Raw genomic sequence first — 22,130 nt, forward strand, 5'->3', positions numbered from 1 at the left:
AACTACATTAATTATTTTGATTCCTGAAACAATTATAAGAGTGATTCAAGAGGAAGGTGCGAAGCCGGGGCCGGTCGCTAGTCATTTTATAAAAACACGGTCGTTCGTGACCGATTCGTTGGAATATGACAATGTAATAGACGTATGAATCCAAAATTTAAGCCCGACTAGCTTCACGAATGATCGCCCTAAGCCAGGCTGTTTTATTGCCACTTACCCACTATCAGCCGTTTTGGGTACGTAAACCTTTATTATAGAATAAAGAACCCGGGGATTTCCAATGGATAGTGTTTTTCATCGTTACGACTGACCGTTTGTCTTCGGTAAACGATTCTGTTACATTACCAATCGATTTCATTCGAATAAGCATGTTTATCTCTAGGGCGGCGTATGTAGAAGCGCTCCCCGCTGTTAAAACATAAATTAGCTAATTGATGTTTATTTAAGTTGATGATGATTTACTAGACTCGGTAGTTAATTGATAGAAAAATGGATAGAAATCAATATAAGAGGTAAACTAAATGGAAAATTTAATAGGAAGAAAAAGTGGTCTTAGAGAATCTAAGTAGGGGCCAAATATTGGCAAACGACGCTCGAGGCTCTAATAAACTCAATTTCTGTAGGTATCTTATTTCCCTCCTGTGATTACCTAGTCTAAATATTGTAACTACAGAATATACAGACTAATCAAAGGTTTCATGCTTAGTCACTTGGTGTACCTACCTATCATCCATTATGGTTCGAAGACTACCTAAGTTTCCTTGTCCTAAGTACTGTAGGCTGGCACTTTGATTGGTCTTCCAACTAGTTCTAGTATCAGTTACGCAAATTGATATGCTAGCTATACGACTTATCATTACATTTCCATAAAGCAGGTGCTTCAAAGCAAACTTGCTCTAAGCTTATACATAGGTTATGAGATATTCGTAATTAGAAAGTGATCTCGAGCATAAATCCGATTGAAATTCCCAGAACATGTTATTAGATAGTTAAGTTACCCTATGCGAGGTATTTCATTGCCCTACTGACTACAGTCAATTTGTATAGTGACGACTTAAACAAGACAATTATTTTTACCTTCTTATTACAAGTTGGTATTTTGATGATAAAAGGGATCTCTTCGTGACAACCTTAAGGTGGCGAATTTCTACTAATATTGGCAAATAATAGGGTAGCAAAAACCTCAAACTGTGAATTCTGTCTATGCTTCCCAGTGGAATTTCCTATCAGAAAATTGACGAGAGTTACGAGGGAGGAATGCGTCTATTTACGTGCAAGTTCTTTTACTAATACCACATTATTAATCTACCTTACCTACATGAAGAGTTACTCCGTGACTATTTATGGGGGTTTTTCGCCAAATATTAGATAATCGTTTCAACCACCACCCAGTGCTGCAGTGGTGGCAGATTTAGTGGTGGTCGTTGGAAATAAACCTTTTTACGACAGTACGTCTTTCAAAAACAGTTACTGAACCGCTGTTATTTAAATATTGTGGACTCTCCAAAGTTAACTGAAGAAAGTGACAGACGGACTTGTATTGTTTTATTTATGTGACCCTAATGGGCTATTTACATATTAAACTCCCGTTCAAAAGTTTCCGACTTGACTGGAGTGAGCCCAAACGGAGTAGGCTGTTTCTAATTCTAATTTAATAGTCGACTGCTAAACTTCGCGGTAGCTACATAGTTATAGGGGCTATTAGTGCTTGACAGATACCTATTCGGTTTCGGCCGCATGATTTGGTATCAGTAAAATCCCTGAAATTACGGTATTTTGGTACTTCACAGTTCACTAACCTTTCTGGTGAAAGCTAAAGCTTCTGGCACACAGCCGGTGTTATTGAAGCGTGACGATGCTTCCATAGATACAAGGTATTTTGACTGGTGTCGTCGGGCATACTCGCACTACAACTCGTCAGAAAGTATGCAGGTACTTGAGCTTAAAAACACTTTTCATTTTACTTTGGTAGTAGCTATGCACTGAGTAAATCTCTACATTTTGCGTTTTTTGGAGCTATGTAGGAGCTACGAGTAAAACCCTGGTGTTAGGCTTTAAGTACTTACTCGTATAGTTACAACGGGTGAACTATGGATGTAAAATATTTGAAGACGTTTAATTTTCAGTTAAAGCTGAAACCATTAAATAACTTTATGGCCGAAAACTTCACTCTCTATCAGGGACATGATCGAGTTATGTCCCTCACATCTTTAGCCCTTAAATGGCCGGCTCACCCGACCTTAAAATTGCATTCCGCTATTTAATATTGGGATTGGGGTTATTAGCCCCTGATCTAATCAGGGAGACTCAGGAGAGTTATCTATTAAACTTCTAAAATAATTAAGTTAAATAGGTATTTGCTTGGTTTTAGAGGTATAATATTCCTTGATTTTTAAAAAATATGAATAACTTTTCATAATTTGTCAACACCCACGCAAATGGAGCCCTAAAAGGCTGGTCAATTTACAAAGCCTTTCACAATTCAATTTATTCACGATACGGCTTCCCTTTCGGTATTATTTATTGCTTTTCTTTACTTGTAACAAGGTGATTGCACGCTCAACGAAATAACAAGACCTAAACTAGTAAGATAGCTAATAAATATAAACAATATCCGCAAAACTTCGTGAAAAACACCATAAAGTTATAAATATGCTTCTGAAAGTTTCTGGGCTGTGAAAGTTACGTGGTTCCATGTAACTTTGCGAGGCAATTTGTAAAATACTATAATTCTATACGTACCTAATATTATTTGTTTAGTATAGCTATAGCGATGAAATATGTTTTGATGGATGACCTGTTTTTGTATTTAAAATTACCTACATGTGACATTGATTACGGTCTGTACGAAAATTAGGCCGTTAGAATTAAGTTGTAAACCTATTTCCAAAATTGCGAGCTCTAGTTATTTATTAGGATTCTATAGAAGTTTTTGGTCTACTTATGAGGGTTACCTACTTTTAAAGTAAGTTGTAGATGTCGACGTTGTTTTTTGCCTATTATGTAGTGCTGATTACTCGTAGGTTAACGAGGTAAACTTAAGACTTAAATGTCCATTATATTCTCATACGTTGATACATTCACGTTCACAGCTAAGGTTGCTAAGCCTAAACGTTTAACTACTAGTATTATCATGTTTACTCTAGTCAGAGTCGTTCATTTTATAGGCCAGTAGAATTAAACACAAAAATTGATTAAATCGGAAATAATTCCTACAAAAGATTTTTTTGCTTTAATGGCTTCATTGGTTGCCCATTAAGACTCTCCTAAGTTTTCGACTTCGACGGAGTTGTGCTTAAGTGGTGGGGGCCCCCGAAAGCGGCGTTTTTTCGGTTTTCCGGTTATACCGCGTAAAGGACTTACCCTATCGAAAAGTGGTCTTCATGACGGTTAAAGGGCACTTAATCCTGCATTGAATAAGACCAAATTCATATGTTTTGGACAAACCGTTCTCGCGCTAAAGTTCGGCAAAGTAGAAAATATACGTATAATTAATGACCCTCTCCACGTCCAATGGCTTGTTACCCACATGCTTCCAAGCCTTGTAAAGGGTCGCCTTAATCAGTGTAACCCTAACAAGGCTCACGAGTTTGATTCGCTTATCCTTGTTCGTCCCAGCCGTTCCTTAACTGCGGTTGCTGCACCTCTTCCTGACACTCTCCTGAACGACTCTGTGTTACCTAATGTGGCTGCCTCTCTTCCTTGTACCCTCCTGTACCAGCAACCGCAGTTAAGGAACGGCTGGGACGAACAAGGATAGGCGCATCAAGCTCGTAAGCCTTGATAGGGTTACACTGGTTGAGGTGGCCCTTTTCAAGACTTGGAAGCCTGTGGGTAACAAACCATTGGACGTGGAGAGGGTCATTAATTATACGTATATTTTCTACTTTGCCGAACATTAGCTCGAGAACGGTTTGTCCAAAACATATGAATTTGGTCTTATTCAATGCAGGATTAAGTGCCCTTCAACCGTCATGAAGACCACTTTTTGATAGCGTAAAGGACACGCGGTATATCCGGAAAACCGAAAAAATGCCTCTTTCGGGGGCCCCCACCACTTAAGCACATCTCCGTCGAAGTCGAAAACTTAGGAGAGTCTTAATGGGCAACCAATGAAGCCATTAAAACAATAAAATCTTTTGAAGGAATTATTTCCGATTTAAAAGCTAATTCTACTGGACTATTAAAGGGATAGCGTGTTTACTTCCAGATAGGGATTTTATACATTACCACTAATTTAATTAACAGCTCGTCTCTAAAAGCAATTTATATTCTGAGAATTAGGCATAATTGCGAAAATGTAAGGCGTCACTTAGCGTTGAATCTGGGAAGGATTTATCAAAATATGCCGCGGTAATGACAGCTGCCTTAATATCTGTTTTGAGTGAAATGTTATTCAGTGAATATTTTGCTTAGGCGTTATATTAAATTCGATGTTCAGTAGAAGAGGTGAAGTAGAGTTCTATTTGTTATTTTTGAGCTATATTCTAAGCTACAAATGAAATAAAGTATCGTAAAGATTTTACTACAGTTGAATTCTATTTCAATATTTAAAATCATATGTTACCTATACTAAGGTAATGGTTAATTTTACTAATTTACCACCCTACTCTCGTTGTTTTAGGAAGCCCTTTGTTTTCAGAAGCGACGTTTTCCGAGATTGTATTCCTCTAAACGAAATAGGCTTTGCCTAGAGTTTTGAAAATTATCGATATAATATTTCCGAAATGCTGTCAAATAAAGAAAAACGCACGCCATAACTTATACCGCTATCCGAGACGCTGTTTGAATATCGATGTGGGAATTTATTGTTATAGGAATTTTGTTTTTTGTATCGCCTACAAAATTGGGGATATTCCAGGAGTAAACAGCACAGTGGGATAGTTCTAAAAGTGAAAAATCTACTTACAAAGTACCTACATTTTTAATGCAAATCCAGTGGTTTACAAGAGAGAACAGAAAAACACCTGGACTTTTCGTGGAAAAAACCTAACAGAATAATTTTAGACGTTATTATAGCATTATCAAATGTTTTTATAATTTCACTAGCGGCCGCCCGCGACTTCGTACGCGTGGATCCCGTTTTACCCCCTTCATCTATCTTACGCGGTTTACATTTTTTCATACAAATGTTCTTTCCCGCTAACTCCCGTTCCCGTGGGAATTTTGCAATATCCTGTTGTAACTAAGCTTTGAGTTTACTAAGGTACCTGCATGCCAAATTTCAAGCGTCTAACTTAAGCCGTGGGAATTTTGCAATATCCTGTTGTAACTAAGCTTTGAGTTTACTAAGGTACCTGCATGCCAAATTTCAAGCGTCTAACTTAAGCGGTTTAGATTTTTCATACAAATGTTTTTTCCCGCTAACTCCCGTTCCCGTGGGAATTTTGCAATATCCTGTTGTAACTAAGCTTTAAGTTTACTAAGGTACCTGCATGCCAAATTTCAAGCGTCTAACTTAAGCAGTTTAGATTTTTCATACAAAAGGATTTTCCCGCTAATTCCCGTGCCCGTGGGAATTCCTAAGTATCCTATAACCTGCCCAGGAGTACGAAGAATAATTGTACCAAGTTTCGTTAAAATCCGTCAAGTAGTTTTTGTTTCTATAAGGAACATACAGACAGACAGACAGACAGACAGACAGACAAAAATTTTACTGATTGCATTTTTGGCATCAGTATCGATCACTAATCACCCCCTGATAGTTATTTTGAAAATATATTTCATGTACAGAATTGACCTCTCTACAGATTTATTATAAGTATAGATTTGCGCGGTACTTTTTCAGAAAGGCCTTTAATAATTTCATGCAACATCTATTTCAGTAGATACTTGTTTGGCTACCAGTCTATAGTAGTCATTAGTATCTAGGCCTACTTAATGTGTGTCATTTGTGAGGTTTGAACTTAACTTGTAAGAATTGTAATACAAAAATACTGTTAATTGATTTAATACTTAATTTATTTACACCTGTATATGATACAGACACAGTATTAACCTTGATGTGTCTTCTTATATTGAAGGACAAATCGGTAATTCAAGACCACATCAAATACTTTGTAAAAGATCTCTATCAATTAATTGAAAAGCTAATCACGAATTCTACGAAGAGAAAATTTAATACTCTGAGCTTGTGATGTCTTCAACATACGGCTTCAAATATATATCGTTATTATGGCTCAAAAGATTTCATCATTATGAAAACAACATTCTGTTTTTTTTAAATAACTTGGAAAAATCGAACTGCCTAAGGTGGGAATAGAGCCCATGACCTTTCGCTTGCCGGGAATCGAGAGGCGACTCTTAACGCCGGTAAATTTTAATAACTTTCTGAAGCTCGTGTAACGCGCGAGTGTGAAAAGCAGTTCTTTTCAACAGTGAATTTGTAGGGTTGCTTTGCTAGAACTGTTTGGAAACCTAACGAGCGCCGCAAGTGCATAAATTGAATTTCAAATGTTAAAGGTGAGTGTTATTTACAATTTATTCGTGACTCAACCCGTGTAAGTTGCAGTTTACCACAGTATAACATTATTTACTTAAAGTAATGTGTGACTTACATTTCATTTTCAAATTAAGTTGTAGAGTCGATAAGCTAAGGACATGAACGGATGAACTGATTTGGCGACGCTAAAAGGGATTCTTTTGTAATCTACGTTCTTTACCATAAAAGCCTTACAAAAATTGGAAGGTCACTTTCGATGTTAAATATTAATTAACTTAATAAAGTGCGACGTTTAATTATGTATTACGTTTTAACGTCGTGTTAGTTTAGTAGGTAACATAAAAATCTAAATGGGTTTTTCACATCAAAAAGCAATCAATTGGCACGGAACAAAAAATGCCTAATCCAGCGCCAGTTCAGCGAATTCAGAATTAATTTAGTAAATTCAGAAATAGCTTTCAAAACACAGATTGTTTGCTCCCCATTTAGGCCAGTAGAATTAAACACAAAAATTGATTAAATCGGAAATAATTCAAACAAAAGATTTACTTGCTTTAACGGCTTCATTGGTTGCCCATTAAGACTCTCCTAGGTTTTCGACTTCGACGGAGTTGTGCTTAAGTGGTGGGGGCCCCGGAAAGGGGCGCTTTTTCGGTTTTCCGTTTATACCGCGTAAAGGACTTACCCTATCGAAAAGTGGTCTTCCTGACGGTTGAAGGGCATTTAATCCTGCATTAAATAAGACCAAATTCATATGTTTTGAACAAACCGTTCTCGTGCAAATGTTCGGCAAAGTAGAAAATATGTGTATAATTAATTACCCTCTCCACGTCCAATGGCTCGTTACCCACAGGCTTCCAAGTCTTGAAAAGGAGCGCCTCAACCAGTGTAACCCTATCAAGGCTTACGAGCTGGATGCGCCTATCCTTGTTCGTCCCAGCCGTTCCTTAACTGCGGTTGCTGCACCTCTTCCTGGCACTCATTTTTGGAGTCGGTGCTGGTAAATTTAAAACCATTTCTTGAGCTTGGCACTAAGATATGACCGACTGACAGCATATTTTCTAATTTTGGTGCTTTAATATAAATTTTGGTGTTCTCTTAATTTTGGTGTAAGGAAAATCTAAAAAACTACTGGACAAAATTTAATGTCTTAATCATTTTAGAAACAGTATAAGTTTCCAATAAATTTGATCTATAATTAAAGAATAAAAATACACAAATAACAATTTCCACCAAAATTAGGCAAAAATATGCACTTGTTGAAATTCACCCCATTAAAGCAATAAAATCTTTTGTAGGAATTATTTCCGATTTAAAAGCTAATTCTACTGGACTAATTGCGTTCAAATAAAGCTTTGAAATATTTTTTGTTCAACGTATTTTGTCAAAGATTAGCAGAATTCTGAATTCCCGTTTCCATTTTCATTCATTTTCAGGTGTCGCAAACGTGGTGTTTGATTTGTAAATGCTTTGGAAGTAATCTTCGGGTCAAATTCAAATTAAGGATGTAAAGGAGATCTATTTGTAGGTACAAATAGAACACGTCAATGAGAGCAAGCGTAGAGAGCGTAATTACATTGTAGGGTCTTTTTGAGGCGCGTACTTTTATGTTTATTACATGACTTTTGGTTTACAAAGTTTTAAAACTTCACAATTATCTCAAGTTCGTGTACAAATCGTTGCAGCGTGAAAAATATCCCACAAAACTTTATTTCGGCAAAGTTAAGGCTTGGTATTTCTTCTAAAGTAGGTATTTCGCGCTGTCAAAATCTGCGCGCGCAATTCTTCGCCGAAAACAGCGCGTCAAAGAGCTCCCGCCACAATTCCCAGCTACACAGTATAGAAATACGCAGTTGGTTAGGTTAGGTTGACTTCCTTCCCTTCAAGCGTCACACTCACAACACTTTCTAATAGAAATCATATCCAAGTGATACAAATTAAAACACCTTTCAGACTTTTTGGGAATATATTCTAGAATCGAATAAATATAAAATATAACTGCAGAAGTAAACACGGTTCAAAGCGGCCGTGGCGTCGCCCGACCTTCTGGAAGTTCTGCGCCAGCTTAAAGAATTTCAAGATTACGTCACCCGACCTATCGGTAGGCCCTTGGGAGCTTGAGCGATTGGAATTTTTTTTTATGATAAGTTACTCTTAGTAGCGATTATTTAGAGCTTGGATAATAAATTTAATTATAGTTGTTGCAATTCACGAAGCTTTGCATGTGGTTAATAACATTAATCAGTATAGGTACGCATCAATTTTGTTCAGTCTCTTTGTTTATTAATAAATAAAAATATCATACTAAAATTGCNTTTTAACATAGTAACTAAATAAGACGCAATATAAAAATTTCATCCGTTAAAAGCCCTCAAGTTATTTCTGAACTTTAGTTTAGTAAAAGATTCAGAATCTCAAATCGCTTATTTTAAAAATAAAACCATAATTAGAAAACGAATAGAGGTAACTTTGGGAATTTATTCTATCGAGTCAACTTCATCAAATCGTGTTTCCATCCGTTAATAGCCCTAGAAAATATCCTCAACTATGCCCAAAAAAAATCTTAGCCTTTTATTTTACTGTTTAGTACCTCAAAAATGAAAAATGAAAACCTCATTTTCGCCATTTTCTCTGTTACCCGGCCTTAACACGTTGTGACAAAACGTCGTGTGGTGTCACCTTCAATTTAGCGAAGTTTTTGTCGCAGAAGTCGTGACGTCGGGACTATGAGTAACATAACTCGTAACTTCCAAAAAGTTGTTACGTCCGACTTGAAAGGGTATTTTACAAGCTTATTGTTACTTCGGAAGTAATTTACATGCGTACATTTCCCGTTTCCTTTTGATCAATACTTTATTCAGTCATTAGTTACTTACGCGTGTTTGTTGTTACAGTGGATCATGATAATTAATGTGAAATTACACATCAATACCCATGGCTGTCACCTTTACGAAGTGTGGAAACAAACAATGAACGAGCTTGCATGTTTTCACCACTTTTCAACCGACTTAAAAAAAAGGAGGAGGTTCTCAATTCGACCCGTATGTTTTTTGTTTCTTCTTAAATAAGTTTGGAAAATTAAAACCAACATTAAGATTGTTATACAAGGTGTAGTCCAGTAGAATTAGCTTTTAAATCCCAACTAATATTATAAATGCGAAAGTAACTCTGTCTGTCTGTCTGTCTGTCTGTCTGTCTGTCTGTCTGTCTGTCTGTCTGTTACGCTTTCCCGCTTAAACCTTGCAACCGATTTTGATGAAAATTGGCATAGAGATAGTTTGAGTCCCGGGAAAGAACATAGGATAGTTTTTATCCCGGTTTTTGAAACAGGGACGCGCGCGATAAAGTTTTTCTGTGACAGACAAAATTCCACGCGGGCGAAGCCGCGGGCGGAAAGCTAGTAGTCTAATAAATTAAAGCCTAAACCTTCCACTTTAAATAATTTTCTAGACTCAAACCACAAACGGAAAAATTTTAATAATGACAAATCGATGAAAGAAGTGTAAATCTTAAATTGCATCTCACTTAAAAAAAATTAGATGTGATTGCGGTCAAATACCTGCCTTGTTCAACATTAAAAAAAAGACAAATATTCAGCTAATCAATGTTTAAACTGAGAATAAAGCAAGTGTCAGCTGTAAAATCCTACTGTCTATGGGACAACATATTGGTTGGTTCTGAGAAGAAGCGTCGCTAGAAACTCGGTCACCTTTGTCAGCATTTTGTTGATGGAAACACAATTTAAAAGATATGTAGGTTATGCTGACGAGTGAAGCCTAATCACTCTTATCATTTTACTCATCATCTACAAAACAGTGGGAATTTTTTTTGTGAAAAAAAAAACTATTCAAATTGGCCATTAACTCAAAACTCATGAAACTTCTCTATGGACATCAGGGTGTCAATGTGACGTGATAATTTTGGGACAACCTGTATAAAGTATTAACAATCCGACATAAAAAAAAACGTTCTAAAAATACTTTATTTTCATAGCATAATAACTGTTTCCAGGAAATTCTTGGTCGCAGCTTTTGTTAAAATAATGACTTGGATTGGAACTCAATTTTGAAATTTAATTCGAACAGAGAAAAAAAACTCATTTAAAAAAGAGTTTATAATAACAAGCGAGTAATAATACCTAGTAATGACTACCTATTTAGTCCTACTTTGTCGTATGGGTTGTGGTTTGGGTAACAATATCTGAGGTTACAATCCTGTAGGTTATGGTGGCATTGTATTAAGATTAGATTTTTTGATACTTAATAAGACGTTTGAAAAAAATCAACCATAGGTAACACAAGTTTTCTAAAGTTAATCTATCTATACAGGGTGTTAGGTAAATGGGTATATGAGCCGACACTAGCCCATGTTAACATGGTCATATAAGTGGTATGGTGAAGTCAGAAATTTGATATCATCAATTTTTTTTTTAATTGTGATACAAAATAAATTTAATAAAATCCGATTTGTATGAAAATTAAAATAATTAAAATGAAGATATCGATTTTCTGACTTCACCATACCATTTATATGNAAAAAATCTTTTGTAGGAATTATTTCCGATTTAATCAATTTTTGTGTTTAATTCTACTGGCCTAGTGGTACTTATTGGTTTTGGCGGTACAAAATGGGTTCGAGGCCTGATGCCAAAATTAAAATTAACGTGTCTAATTTTGTAATGGGATTATCATGACGAAACTAGACAATAAAAACATAAAAAAACTCATAAAACTCATTTATTTCTGTAAGTAGGCTTTAAAAGCACTTTTACACGTACTACAATAATGGAATGCGAATAAATCCTTCCTTTAGATAGATAAACCGTTCAGACTTTTTTAAAGTCACCATTCACTAATTATTTCATTAATTAATTAGTTAGAGACTCATTAAACTTTAACACCATTTATTTTCCGCATCAGAACGGAATCATTAGACGTTAATCTTATGTTTAAAACTAAGAAATTTCTATCAGGTATGGATCACGCATTTCTTTGTTATTCGCATTGCAATCCGTAAAAGAGTCTTGTGAAGTTTAAAAACTGATATCGGAGTAAAACAAACAAACTTATTCCGTTTCATCGGATCAATGGAGGGTAAGAAATCTTTCAAAACAATGCGAAGGACGCGCGAGGGTCTGCACAAAAACGGAAAAATGCTTATTGATAAAGTTGCCTGTCAACATCTCCTTTGAAGCCTTGTTTCAATAAGCTTATTCAACATTGATTTCGCGTCCGCGTAAACAAAATGAGCGAGAGATATGAGATTTTTGCCCTATATTAGGTATCTGAGATTTGAAGTTGAAATGAGACTATTTTATCGATGTGTGTGTTTTTTAAATGTAGGTAGGTATCTATACTAGGTATACTGTTTTATTTAATGTAATATAGTGATCAAACTATTTTTTTATAAAAGTTTGTTTTTAAGTTAGTCAAATTACTGTAGAAACAAAAAGAAACTGGCTCTACTTTCGCAAAGCACGCTAATTTTATAAGCAGAAGGTTATGCAAATCTTTACTAATCCAAGATAATATTGTGGCGACGAACACCAAAGATTGGTGTACATTAAGCAGCATGCCAACAACCCCTTTAAGGAAAAACATTTTTCAAGCAGAATACAAAGGAGGCACTTAAAGCTTACCATCTACAAAATATCACAATAGGCTTGGTGTATTGTTATTAAAAGTATGCGAGTAATTCACGAGCATTTTCGTTATAATTATTTATAGCCGCGTTGAGTTTATCGCAAATTTCAGAAAGCGTGATATTCCATTTTTTGCTGTTACTTAAGATAGCTTAAATTACTCAAGTCTCAGGGATAAAATAATATTTGTTAATGCCTACAAAGTAGGTTAGAGCCAATTTTATTTCAATGTTTGTTTAGGTTTACTTTAAGACAGGACTTCCAGGCAGCCTAATGAAGGCAAACAATTAAGATTTGAAAAGCACTAAAGTTAAATTAACTTCTAGTATGTATTCTTAGCTCGGAATAAAAGATTTCGCTCAGTTGAGTTTTCTTTCAACCAAACTTAGCGTGGAAAATATTGCAAATAATGTCGTCCACACAATAGCTGTAACAACTCGCCCAGATCCGGTTATTATCTACTCTTTATGAGGTTTAGTACGTTGTAGAAATAATTACGTAGCCATAAATAATGTTGTGTGCGTGATCTGCGCATAGCCAAGCGCCATAAAGAGCATTCTGGGGCCATTTAGCGGGCATAGACATTGATATGAGGCAGCTCTTCACTGTGGCCGCGCCCTTTCATGGGAATTTTATTCCGGTGACACGCTAAATGGGCAAATTATTCAAGTTGGCACTAACAAATTGCATGTAGGTGCAAATGTAGGGCCCGCGTGATTTGTTTCGTGCCGCTCGCAACAGATGTCGCTGTTCGGAAGTAGCGCCATAAAAGTAGGCTAATCCTGAATTTCTAAGAAGCACAGGGCCTTATATTTTCGAAAATGTTAGCGTCGTATTTTATGGGCCATTTTGTTTCAATCGGGTATGGTTACTTTGTAAAAATTTTGCAAAAAAGGTGTTTGTGGAATTTCCTTACAATTTTTTTTTGCTCACTACATAGTTACATACTGAAAACAGCAAAACAAAACCTACCTACTTCATAAAAATACGATTTCGAAACGAAACGAAACGGTTAATATTTTACAAAATTTCTGTTAGCAAGGAAAATATACAAGGAAAATTATTATACAGTGTGAGTCACGTTAAAGTGTACATACTTATGAAAATAGATGAAACTAGACCTATTTTTATCGACAAAAAAGAGGTCAAAATTTTTTTGAGATTTAAAAAAAAATATATCGATTTTTTTTTCTTCCAATTACTTCAAACGATCATAGCAAACGTTGTGATAGGGATAGAGACATGTGATTTTTGGTTTTACAAAAGTAATACGATAGAGAATAATAAAAAGTAATAAAAACCACTTGTTATAGGGACATTTTTTGGAGAAAGGATGATGGGCACAAATGTATGGAAAGTGGTACCCGCTCCAATAGCCATAACCAATATATATTTTAAAATGCCTTTAGATGTAGGAAAATGTCTGCTATGGGGCCAGATCTAATTCACGTATTGAAAGCAGTAATTCCACTAAGTATTATAATGAAAGTATAACACAATCATCCATGTATACGAGTATGTATTATGACTACAATGTACAATCTATTAATATAACTAAAAGAAGCATTGAAAAGGAAAGGATTATACCTACGATGAACTATCCAAGCTATTAGACCTTTATTCGCTTTCATCATCATCATCGTGATCATTTTAGCCATAGGACGTCCAGTTGAACATAGGCCTCCCCCAATGATTTCCACAATGGCCGGTTGGTGGCGGCCTGCATCTAGCGCCTTCCCGCTACCTTTGTGAGGTCGTCGCTCCATCTTGTGGGTGGACTTGTTGGGTCTTGTGGGTTTATTCGCTTTAGCAACCCATAATAAAACCCTTAAGAAGTAATAAAACTTTAACCCCTTTATTAATAAAAGTTATACCTTAGTTGAACTCTGGCTTAAATTGTCATTTGGTATGGAAATGTCATTTTAATCCAAGGTTCTTCCTAGGTGTAACTTTTTATTAATAAGGGGGTAGTACTTCTTTAAATAAAAATATTTATTTCACAATATCCCCATCAATAATTATAGAGTTAAGGAAGGATGCTGGAACAGTAAACCCTTCCTGATTCGCAAAACCTAAGTACCATACGATGGACACGTATGATACTTCTTCTTTTTCTTCCTCGGTCTCTTCCTTCCTCACTGATAAGGATCGCGACCACAGATAGTGTTCCTCCACAGACTGCGGTCATAAGCTGTGTGGACCGCACGATGCAAACTCCCACCCACCGTCTTCCTCACCGCGTCCGACCATCTCGTCGGTGCCCTGCCCCGAGCGCGTCCCCCTTCATACTGTATGATACTTAGGTTACACAAAAAGTATCTTTATCTTCGAACGCAACCAGATCTGAGGCTGGTGGTCATAGTAAAAGTTTTTCATCTTGGTAAGACCTTTCAAACGATACTAGACACATATCTATTGGAGCCGGGTACCATTTTGCCCATTGTCCTTTATCAAATAACCAAAAAAATAAGAATTTTTAAGCAGATTTTTTTCAAAAAGTATCATTTTTTATTATTTGTTGGCATTTTTTGTGTATTTCATGTATTTTTTTAGTATCGCCTGTTATTTAGCATTATTACTGTTTTTATTTTATCAGGATATACCGCTTAGTTTAAAAGTTATTACGTTTTCTTTACAATAAGTAATTGGAAGAAAAAAAATTCTATAAAAAATAAAAAAAAATCTCAAAAATTTTTTGACCTCTTTTTTGTCGATAAAAATAGATCTAGTATCATATATTTTCATATGTACACTTTAACGTGACTCACACTGTATTTGGTAAAATTATTAGCGCCTACTCTGTTTGTATTACCGATAATTTTAATTTATATTTGATGAAACATAATATATTTAACGCATAATCTTGTGTAAAAATCTTCTGGTTTCATAAGCAATAATTGGAGGGTCTATAAATTTTAGGGAGTACGTAGAACTTGCAAGGGGCGCGTATCTAAGTAAGTAGGTAATATGAATGTTTGTTAGTTTGTTTATTCTATTTACACGCCTAACAGGTGGACTTAATTTATTTAAATTTTAGTTAAGATGTAGATAGAACTGGATATTTTGTTGAAAAAGTATTTGAAAAGGAAGTAAATCCACTAGGTACTTCCAAATTATATTCATGCATTTACAAAATTACCCATTAGATTTTTTTTATCTTTACGAGTACAACATTGTGTCACATTGAAATCCATGTAGGCGAAGTCATGGACAAAAGTTAGTATAAAATAATTTCGCCAACTTTTTGCTCGTGAGTGCTCTGTTCGCTATAATTCGTGCCGAAAAAGAAAATGAGAAAACCTTATATTGCAAATTTATTATCTGGAAAGAGGCAATAATAGCGAAAACGGCACGCAATAAAACGTCATTTGATTTTATTTCACATGTTTTTTACCAGTTAATTTCTCGTATACTCTTAAGTACCAATATATGTTTCTTTTACCCACATACAAATGTTTTTAAGGTTTGTTTCGCAATTTACTGTCGAAAACAAAGAGCGACATTCATTTGTTATTTCTTTTATTCCATTAACTTTTTCAAACAATGTTTTGTTTCTATCTGATATGAAATAAGCTATACATTGTTTACTTGTTCATTATTTTCTAGAAATCAACTAAACATCTTATTTCTAAACTTTTACTCTGTGACCTGCTTAGTGAAGGCTAAGCCTATGGGCATATTTCCTTTAGCTCTGTACCGCTTTTTGTAGAAGTCTGTGAACAGGCAGATAAAGAGAGCGAGGTTTGACAGTCCGATCCAGTACGAGCTGGCGTGCATGGGACACTCGGAGGTGTAGGTTTGGATGACCACGTGACCGATCACCAGCACAAATTGTATCTGAAAAAGAAATAAGAATAAGTGACGTTATACCACCAGCTGGCGCTACTGGCAAGCAAGCTTCTGGCACACGTTAATAGCTACGATAGTGGCGCTAAATAAGCACAAATATGATCTATCTATCGCATTTCGACATAGGCTTGCCTAGTGTGGAGTCCAACGTTATTAAGAGAAAATATGTAATTGTTATTTTGGTAATGAACGATTTTTTTTATTTATTTACACCTTCCAGGTTGGAAGGTTGGAAGCTTGGAGCCATTTGTGAGTAAGGTCCTGTCACTCGAGTGCCGCTAATTAGAGAGCACTAGAGAAGAGTAAAAACGCGTTATCGATTGTAAACGCGAATAAACGCGTCATATGGATCAGCTTTATAATGTCAAAAAGTAATGGTGAAAATTATAGTGACTAATAAGTTTGATTTTAGAAATATCTTTGTCTATCTCTATCTATATTTTTCGCATATTACTTGCAACTCAAAGCTACAACAGCGCACCCGCGGCCGAATGCTAGTGATAGAGTAACTTTGTCCACTTATTTAAAACAAAAGCAGATACTTCCAAAGTGGACACCGAAAACAAAAGCAATAACCATGCTTGGATAATATCACAAAGTATACAGTTCCCTAATACAAGTCTGAAAGTTCTTTGAAGTTGTGATGTTCCAAAGAACGCTCGCCTCTTTAAGCACTTTAGGATTGCAAAATATGTAAATTGTTGGAAAGCATACATAATAAGATTGTTGCTTTACAGTTATTAAACAAATCTAAACTGATTTTAATAAAATTTATACAGTTTGTCTTTTTTATTTTTCTGGTAGAGTTTGAAACTAAAGATTCTTTTATCGATTTTAAATATTTGAGGTCGTTTCAAGTAATATGAATATTTTTTTTGTATTGAATAACTTAGGTTAATCAATAGAAATGAGTATCATACAGACTAGAAATGAGTACCATATTAGACAATAGAATAAGTTATCAGAAAATAGATCCATGGTAAGATTGTAAGATCACCGTTAAAGCTACACGTTACAGAATCGCGTTGTATTGCTACGGTGTTTCGTAGTCCGTAGCCTACAGACAGACTACAGCTACGAAGATCATTCTGCGCGTGAGTGCAGTGCAATACAAAGTGTACATCGTAGTAGGTAGCAACTCTTCATTGTAAATTGTTAATGGTTAATGTAAAAGTTGCATTTCAATTTACAAACTTTGTGTATTACTACTAGTATTTTGGACATTGAAGCACAATTTAAGGATGATCTTTGAAGAAAGAGCTTATTTTATAAGGTTTTCTATTTCTATTGTTATTCATTTTTTGACGCTTAGAAGTTTATTAGTATGTTTCATAAATAAACTCTTTCGTGCTAATAGACTTGTTCGAGTACGATAGGGTGAATATTCATTGAAACGAGACGCGCGAAAAGAAGCGGGACTACGAAATATAGACGGGTGTGTCTACTATTGTGTACTATACTTTAGTTTAGTTAGGCCAATGACCTATCGCTTCTTTTCAGAATCTTCCCGTTTTGACGTCTGCGTAGGAGAAAATTAATGGATAACCAAATCTGCAAGGGATTGTGATGCTTGAATTTAAAAGGCTACGGACGGAGCCTCGCTAGTACTGAGACTTAACTAAAATTCTCTCGACATAGCAATCCTTATCTTCACATAGCTTCAGTAGTCGCACCTTTATGTCTGCATCTCAGAGTTAATTTTCTTAGAAACAAAAAGGTTGATAAGGCCCCGTTTATTTACTTAATAAGAGCTTAGCTCCGCGCATTATTACAGAAAATTGATAATTTCCCTCGCATAATGTGCTCCGCGAGTCAAGAGAGTTCAAAGAATTTGATGTTTTAGCTTTGAAGAGTTAATTATTGTCTTTCAAGTTACGGCTTGCAATTAAGTCTGATAAAAAGATATACAGAATAGAGGTCTTAACTTAAATTAAAAATAAATATTTTTGAATAGCGAGGCGTGTACTTGGGTCTTTTACGGTCAATAATAGCACAAATGTTCGCTGAAATTAGATAATGGCCTAGTCATTCGTAATCATCATACTCGTACTTTATGCAATATACAGTACATAGCGTAAATACTTTGATGTCTTTGACGAAAACAAAGATAACGCACTTACCAACTGCATCATAGTTAAGTACTTCTTCCACCACAAGTACCTCGCGTACCGTGGTCCCAGGGCTGCCACTCCATAGTAAGTGTACATGACCGAATGTATCAGACAGTTCATGACCGCCATGAAGGCCCAGTGGTCCGACGGGTCGTATTTGAGACACACCCACGTGATCACCACCATGAACGAATGGTGGTAGACATGGAGGAACGTCACCTGGTTGTACTTCTTGCGGATGACGAAGAATATCGTGTCGAACAGATCTAGGATCTTTGTGGCCATGTATTTCCAGTAGAGAGCGGCGATTGTCTGCAATAAAATATGAATGCATCTTTGGAGTGGATAGAGTTATGCTGTCTCGATCCGGAGGTTCGGTTCCCAGGTGGGACAAATTGATGAATCGCTTTGTGATACGATATTGCTTGAAGTTTAAATTTAATTGATGGTCTTTGGGGGCTACCTCACGTTAGTCTGGCAATCTGAGCCATGTCAAAAGCTCATAAAGTCTGGCCCCAGAGTTGTGACCTATATTAATATTACTACTACGTGGTTTTTATCCAAGAATTCTAAAGGTCAACTGTCATTTCCATCATCTAATTAACGGAATCAAAATCAAACTCCGATAAAAATATTAAGATACAAATAAAAATGTTATGACAAATCACATAATCTTATTAAACACCCACGTAAATTGCTCACAATACACTTACGTATAAAGTTACTTCATCATGTTCACATTTTCTCGGAAATAGACCCTTATCGACAATGTAAGAAAAGAACTGAAAAGGAGAAAAATATTATTAGATACTTAATGGTTATTTTGCTTCGCAATAAATGTTGTGATTGAGTCTCAGAATTAATTTGTCAAAGGCTCAATATGATTCCAATTGCAATCATGATTTAAGACTTTAATCAACGTAATAAATGGCCCATTCATTGAGCTTAAATCACGAATCAGGGAACATTTTTTGTCGACAGCCAACCATTCTTTTAAATCCGAGTTTATATAAATCCTATTGGGTATTCAATGTAGATTTAGTGCCATTTGAAAACTGTGGTTTTTGTACGATTCACAAGGGTATCATCGTGTGCAAATATTGACATTAACAAAGGAAAGCATAAAGGCTGTATTATTCAATATCTAAGCTGTAAGCGTTGCATCCAATAAAATTAGCGTGTGATCAAACAACGGGGCGGTATGGTAGGATTATAAGCTAGATCAGAAATTAAGATTAAAAAGTTAAGTGAAAGGTTTACAGGAAAACTTTCAATATAAACATATTCTGAAAATTATCTTCTTGTTTTGAACATGTTTAACAATGATTGCTGTAGGCTACAGTTATGAGCGCATGCATTTGATGCCTCTATAATGAGTTTCCAATTAGCGAGCGTTGAGCTATCCAGTCCAGTGTTGCTTACAAATTAGAATTGCATTTAAACGCGATATAAAGGTAGAATATCAGTGGAAGTTAATATTCATTTCCACTTCAACATTGACATGAGAGAGTATGAGAGAGTAATAAAAATTATTTTACTTTCTGATCGACTACATAATTTTACGTGACTGTTTCAAGTAGTTTTAGATAATTTAAAACAATAAATATTATTTTACTTTCTGATCGACTACATAATTTTACGCGACTGTTTCGAGTAGTTTTAGATAATATAAATCAAGAGATACTTAATCTATTGTTTGATAATATACAAAACCAAATATTTCAGCTTTCTATGTCTTGAATCTTGATAAATGTTACTAGCAGTCAAACCCATATCAGACTGGAAATGTTAGGTACCTAAGCCTAAAGTTTTTAGATAAACTAGTCTTTTCTGACACGCACAAGAGTTAGCTTAAAACTTATTTACAGTCGGGAAAACAAACAAGACTGTTCCTAGATTTCAGGTAATATGTTTTATTTCTATAAATAAAATCCTTTCCCGATTGCTAGTAACCTTGACTCTACCTTACCTTATACGCTAAAACGGCGGAATTGATAACTTTGATCACGTTGTAAAATATGAGGAAGCCCTTTATCTGGACCGGAGGGCGGCCCTCCATTAAGGCGGGCCCGACCTTCAGGACAAAGGCGAGGTACGAGGCCAGTATGAAGAGCGGCTCGCTGGGGTTCAAGAGGGGCCATTGGTCCACGAAGCGCACTGCCGACAAAGGGGAAGTATCAAATTATACTTACATATTATGAACAGCATTACATAGCATTTCGTGGCACGTAAATTACTTTCAAAACCATTTTTACGCGTACATAATGTTATTATATCTATGGAATAATTCTAAGTCAATGTAATATTGAGTTAAAATATGTTGGTAACACTGATCGCTTCCGGTTAGGAAGCCATTACACTTTTCAAAAAGCTCTGTACGCTCTCGTTTGTCCTAGTACAATAAATAAAACTACACAAGTTTATAACCTGCGTTTTACTCAAGATAACAGGTTATGGGCCCAGAACACCCAGACTCATAACGCTGGTGTNCCGAAAATACCACAGTTAAAAAAAATAAGATAAAGTGGTATTGATAATTTTTTCTATAGAGCTTATTAAAAAATGTGGATACTGATTACAAATGCCCGTATATCATGATTGATATTTTCGGAGTCGGTGACAGCCTACCTTTTGGTGATTCGTTTTGGAGTTGGTTTTAATTTTTGGTGAACATTAATTTATTTCATGCCTTTAGTAGACTATAGGTACTCAGTAGACCTTGTTGTTGCCACTGAAGGTGCATAGGTACACAGTACATTGATACCATATTTTTCATGTTAAGTGCAAATAAACTTCCCTAAATTACCTAACCGTGTCCAATATTTTTTGATGGTGTAATTGACGGACTAAAAGTGTTTTTTAAGAAACTAGCCTATTCCTACGGCCACATTCCAGCTCCATCATCAGACCCTGTTTGCCTTTGAGAATTGAAGTAGGTAGGTACTCGTGATTTTTAAAGTAGCTTACTTACATAATATTACTTACTTATATTTATACTAGCGGCCGCCCGCGACTTTGTACGCGTGGACCTCGTTTTACTCCATTAGGGGTGGAGTTTCGTAAAATCCGCTCTTAGCATCTATAGCGCATACATTTTAAATTTCAACTCTCTTACTTTAAACACATAGGACTTTCAATATAAACTTCCAAGCCTACTTTTATCTCCTTAGCTCNACATAAGATGCAAGCATAGCTAGTCTAAATAAATATTAGAGTTTTTGACACTACTAATAAATAGATGTACTTTTAAGGAGCTGTTGCTTCAGCTCTTTTCCCTCAGATTTTGTATACCAACACCAGGCGATATCGTCACTTTTAACCAACTCGGTGGACCAACATTGGGACCAACATTCTGGTCAATCATCATCATCATCAATCATGTTCTTTTAGGAAAGTTAAACTTTGGGTTTATTAGTTTTCACCCACTGTTTCTGAAAAGGTATTTTCTAAAGTGTTCTAGATAGGTAAGTAAATAACACTGTCGACGCCGGCCATCGAGATTTTTTGGTTTTTCTGTTTCACCCGCGTATTATAGAGATTGATGAGATTTAAATTATTTAAAGTATTTACAAATATCTTACATTGTCCTTTAGGAAGATTCAATCCTACATGAAAGCACCACGTCATTGTCTTTTCTTTCTTTCTTTCCGTTTAATTTATTTTGAACTTTTGAACATTCAGTAGGCAAATTTTAGTATTTTGACACTTACTTAACTGTCAAAAATATATGACATTCAGTTTTTTGTTTTTCTTGGTCATAAACAAAAGGATACCTAAATATGAGTAAAAAGGTTAATATACATAGCCTTTTTTTATTAATCAATTTACAGTAGTATAAAAAGACGGGTAGGTATGTAATTTATGAGAAAATCAAATAAATTGTGACCCAAGGATCCTTTCTTAGAATTTATTACGAGACGTGACGTGTGGGGCACGTTTTTGTGTACATCGTAAAATATATGGATGTGTTCCGTTGGGTTTCAACGGAGAAGGTTCAGTACACTATACAATTAATGAGGATAAAGCTAAGATAATGCAGGTAAATTTCTTAATCTATAATAACATACACAATGATTTGCGCATTTGC

The 22,130-nt window shown here is 35.5% G+C and overlaps 1 protein-coding gene across 1 annotated transcript; it reads right to left on the reverse strand.

The window, feature by feature from the left end:
- Positions 1–15,659: 15,659 nt before the first annotated feature.
- LOC114365540 (elongation of very long chain fatty acids protein 4) lies at positions 15,660–21,709 on the reverse strand. The gene is made up of 5 exons (XM_028322145.1): positions 21,625–21,709; positions 20,013–20,200; positions 18,757–18,825; positions 18,053–18,355; positions 15,660–15,920 (listed from the first exon to the last, which is right to left on the reverse strand). The coding sequence occupies exons 1-5, from the start codon at positions 21,668–21,670 to the stop codon at positions 15,720–15,722; spliced, it is 807 nt and encodes a 268-aa protein (XP_028177946.1). The 5' UTR covers positions 21,671–21,709; the 3' UTR covers positions 15,660–15,719.
- Positions 21,710–22,130: the final 421 nt, after the last annotated feature.

Source organism: Ostrinia furnacalis, unplaced genomic scaffold (genome assembly GCF_004193835.3).
Source record: "Ostrinia furnacalis isolate ACB-3 unplaced genomic scaffold, ASM419383v2 OfSCF0450, whole genome shotgun sequence".
Taxonomy (NCBI): Eukaryota; Metazoa; Arthropoda; class Insecta; order Lepidoptera; family Crambidae; genus Ostrinia; species Ostrinia furnacalis.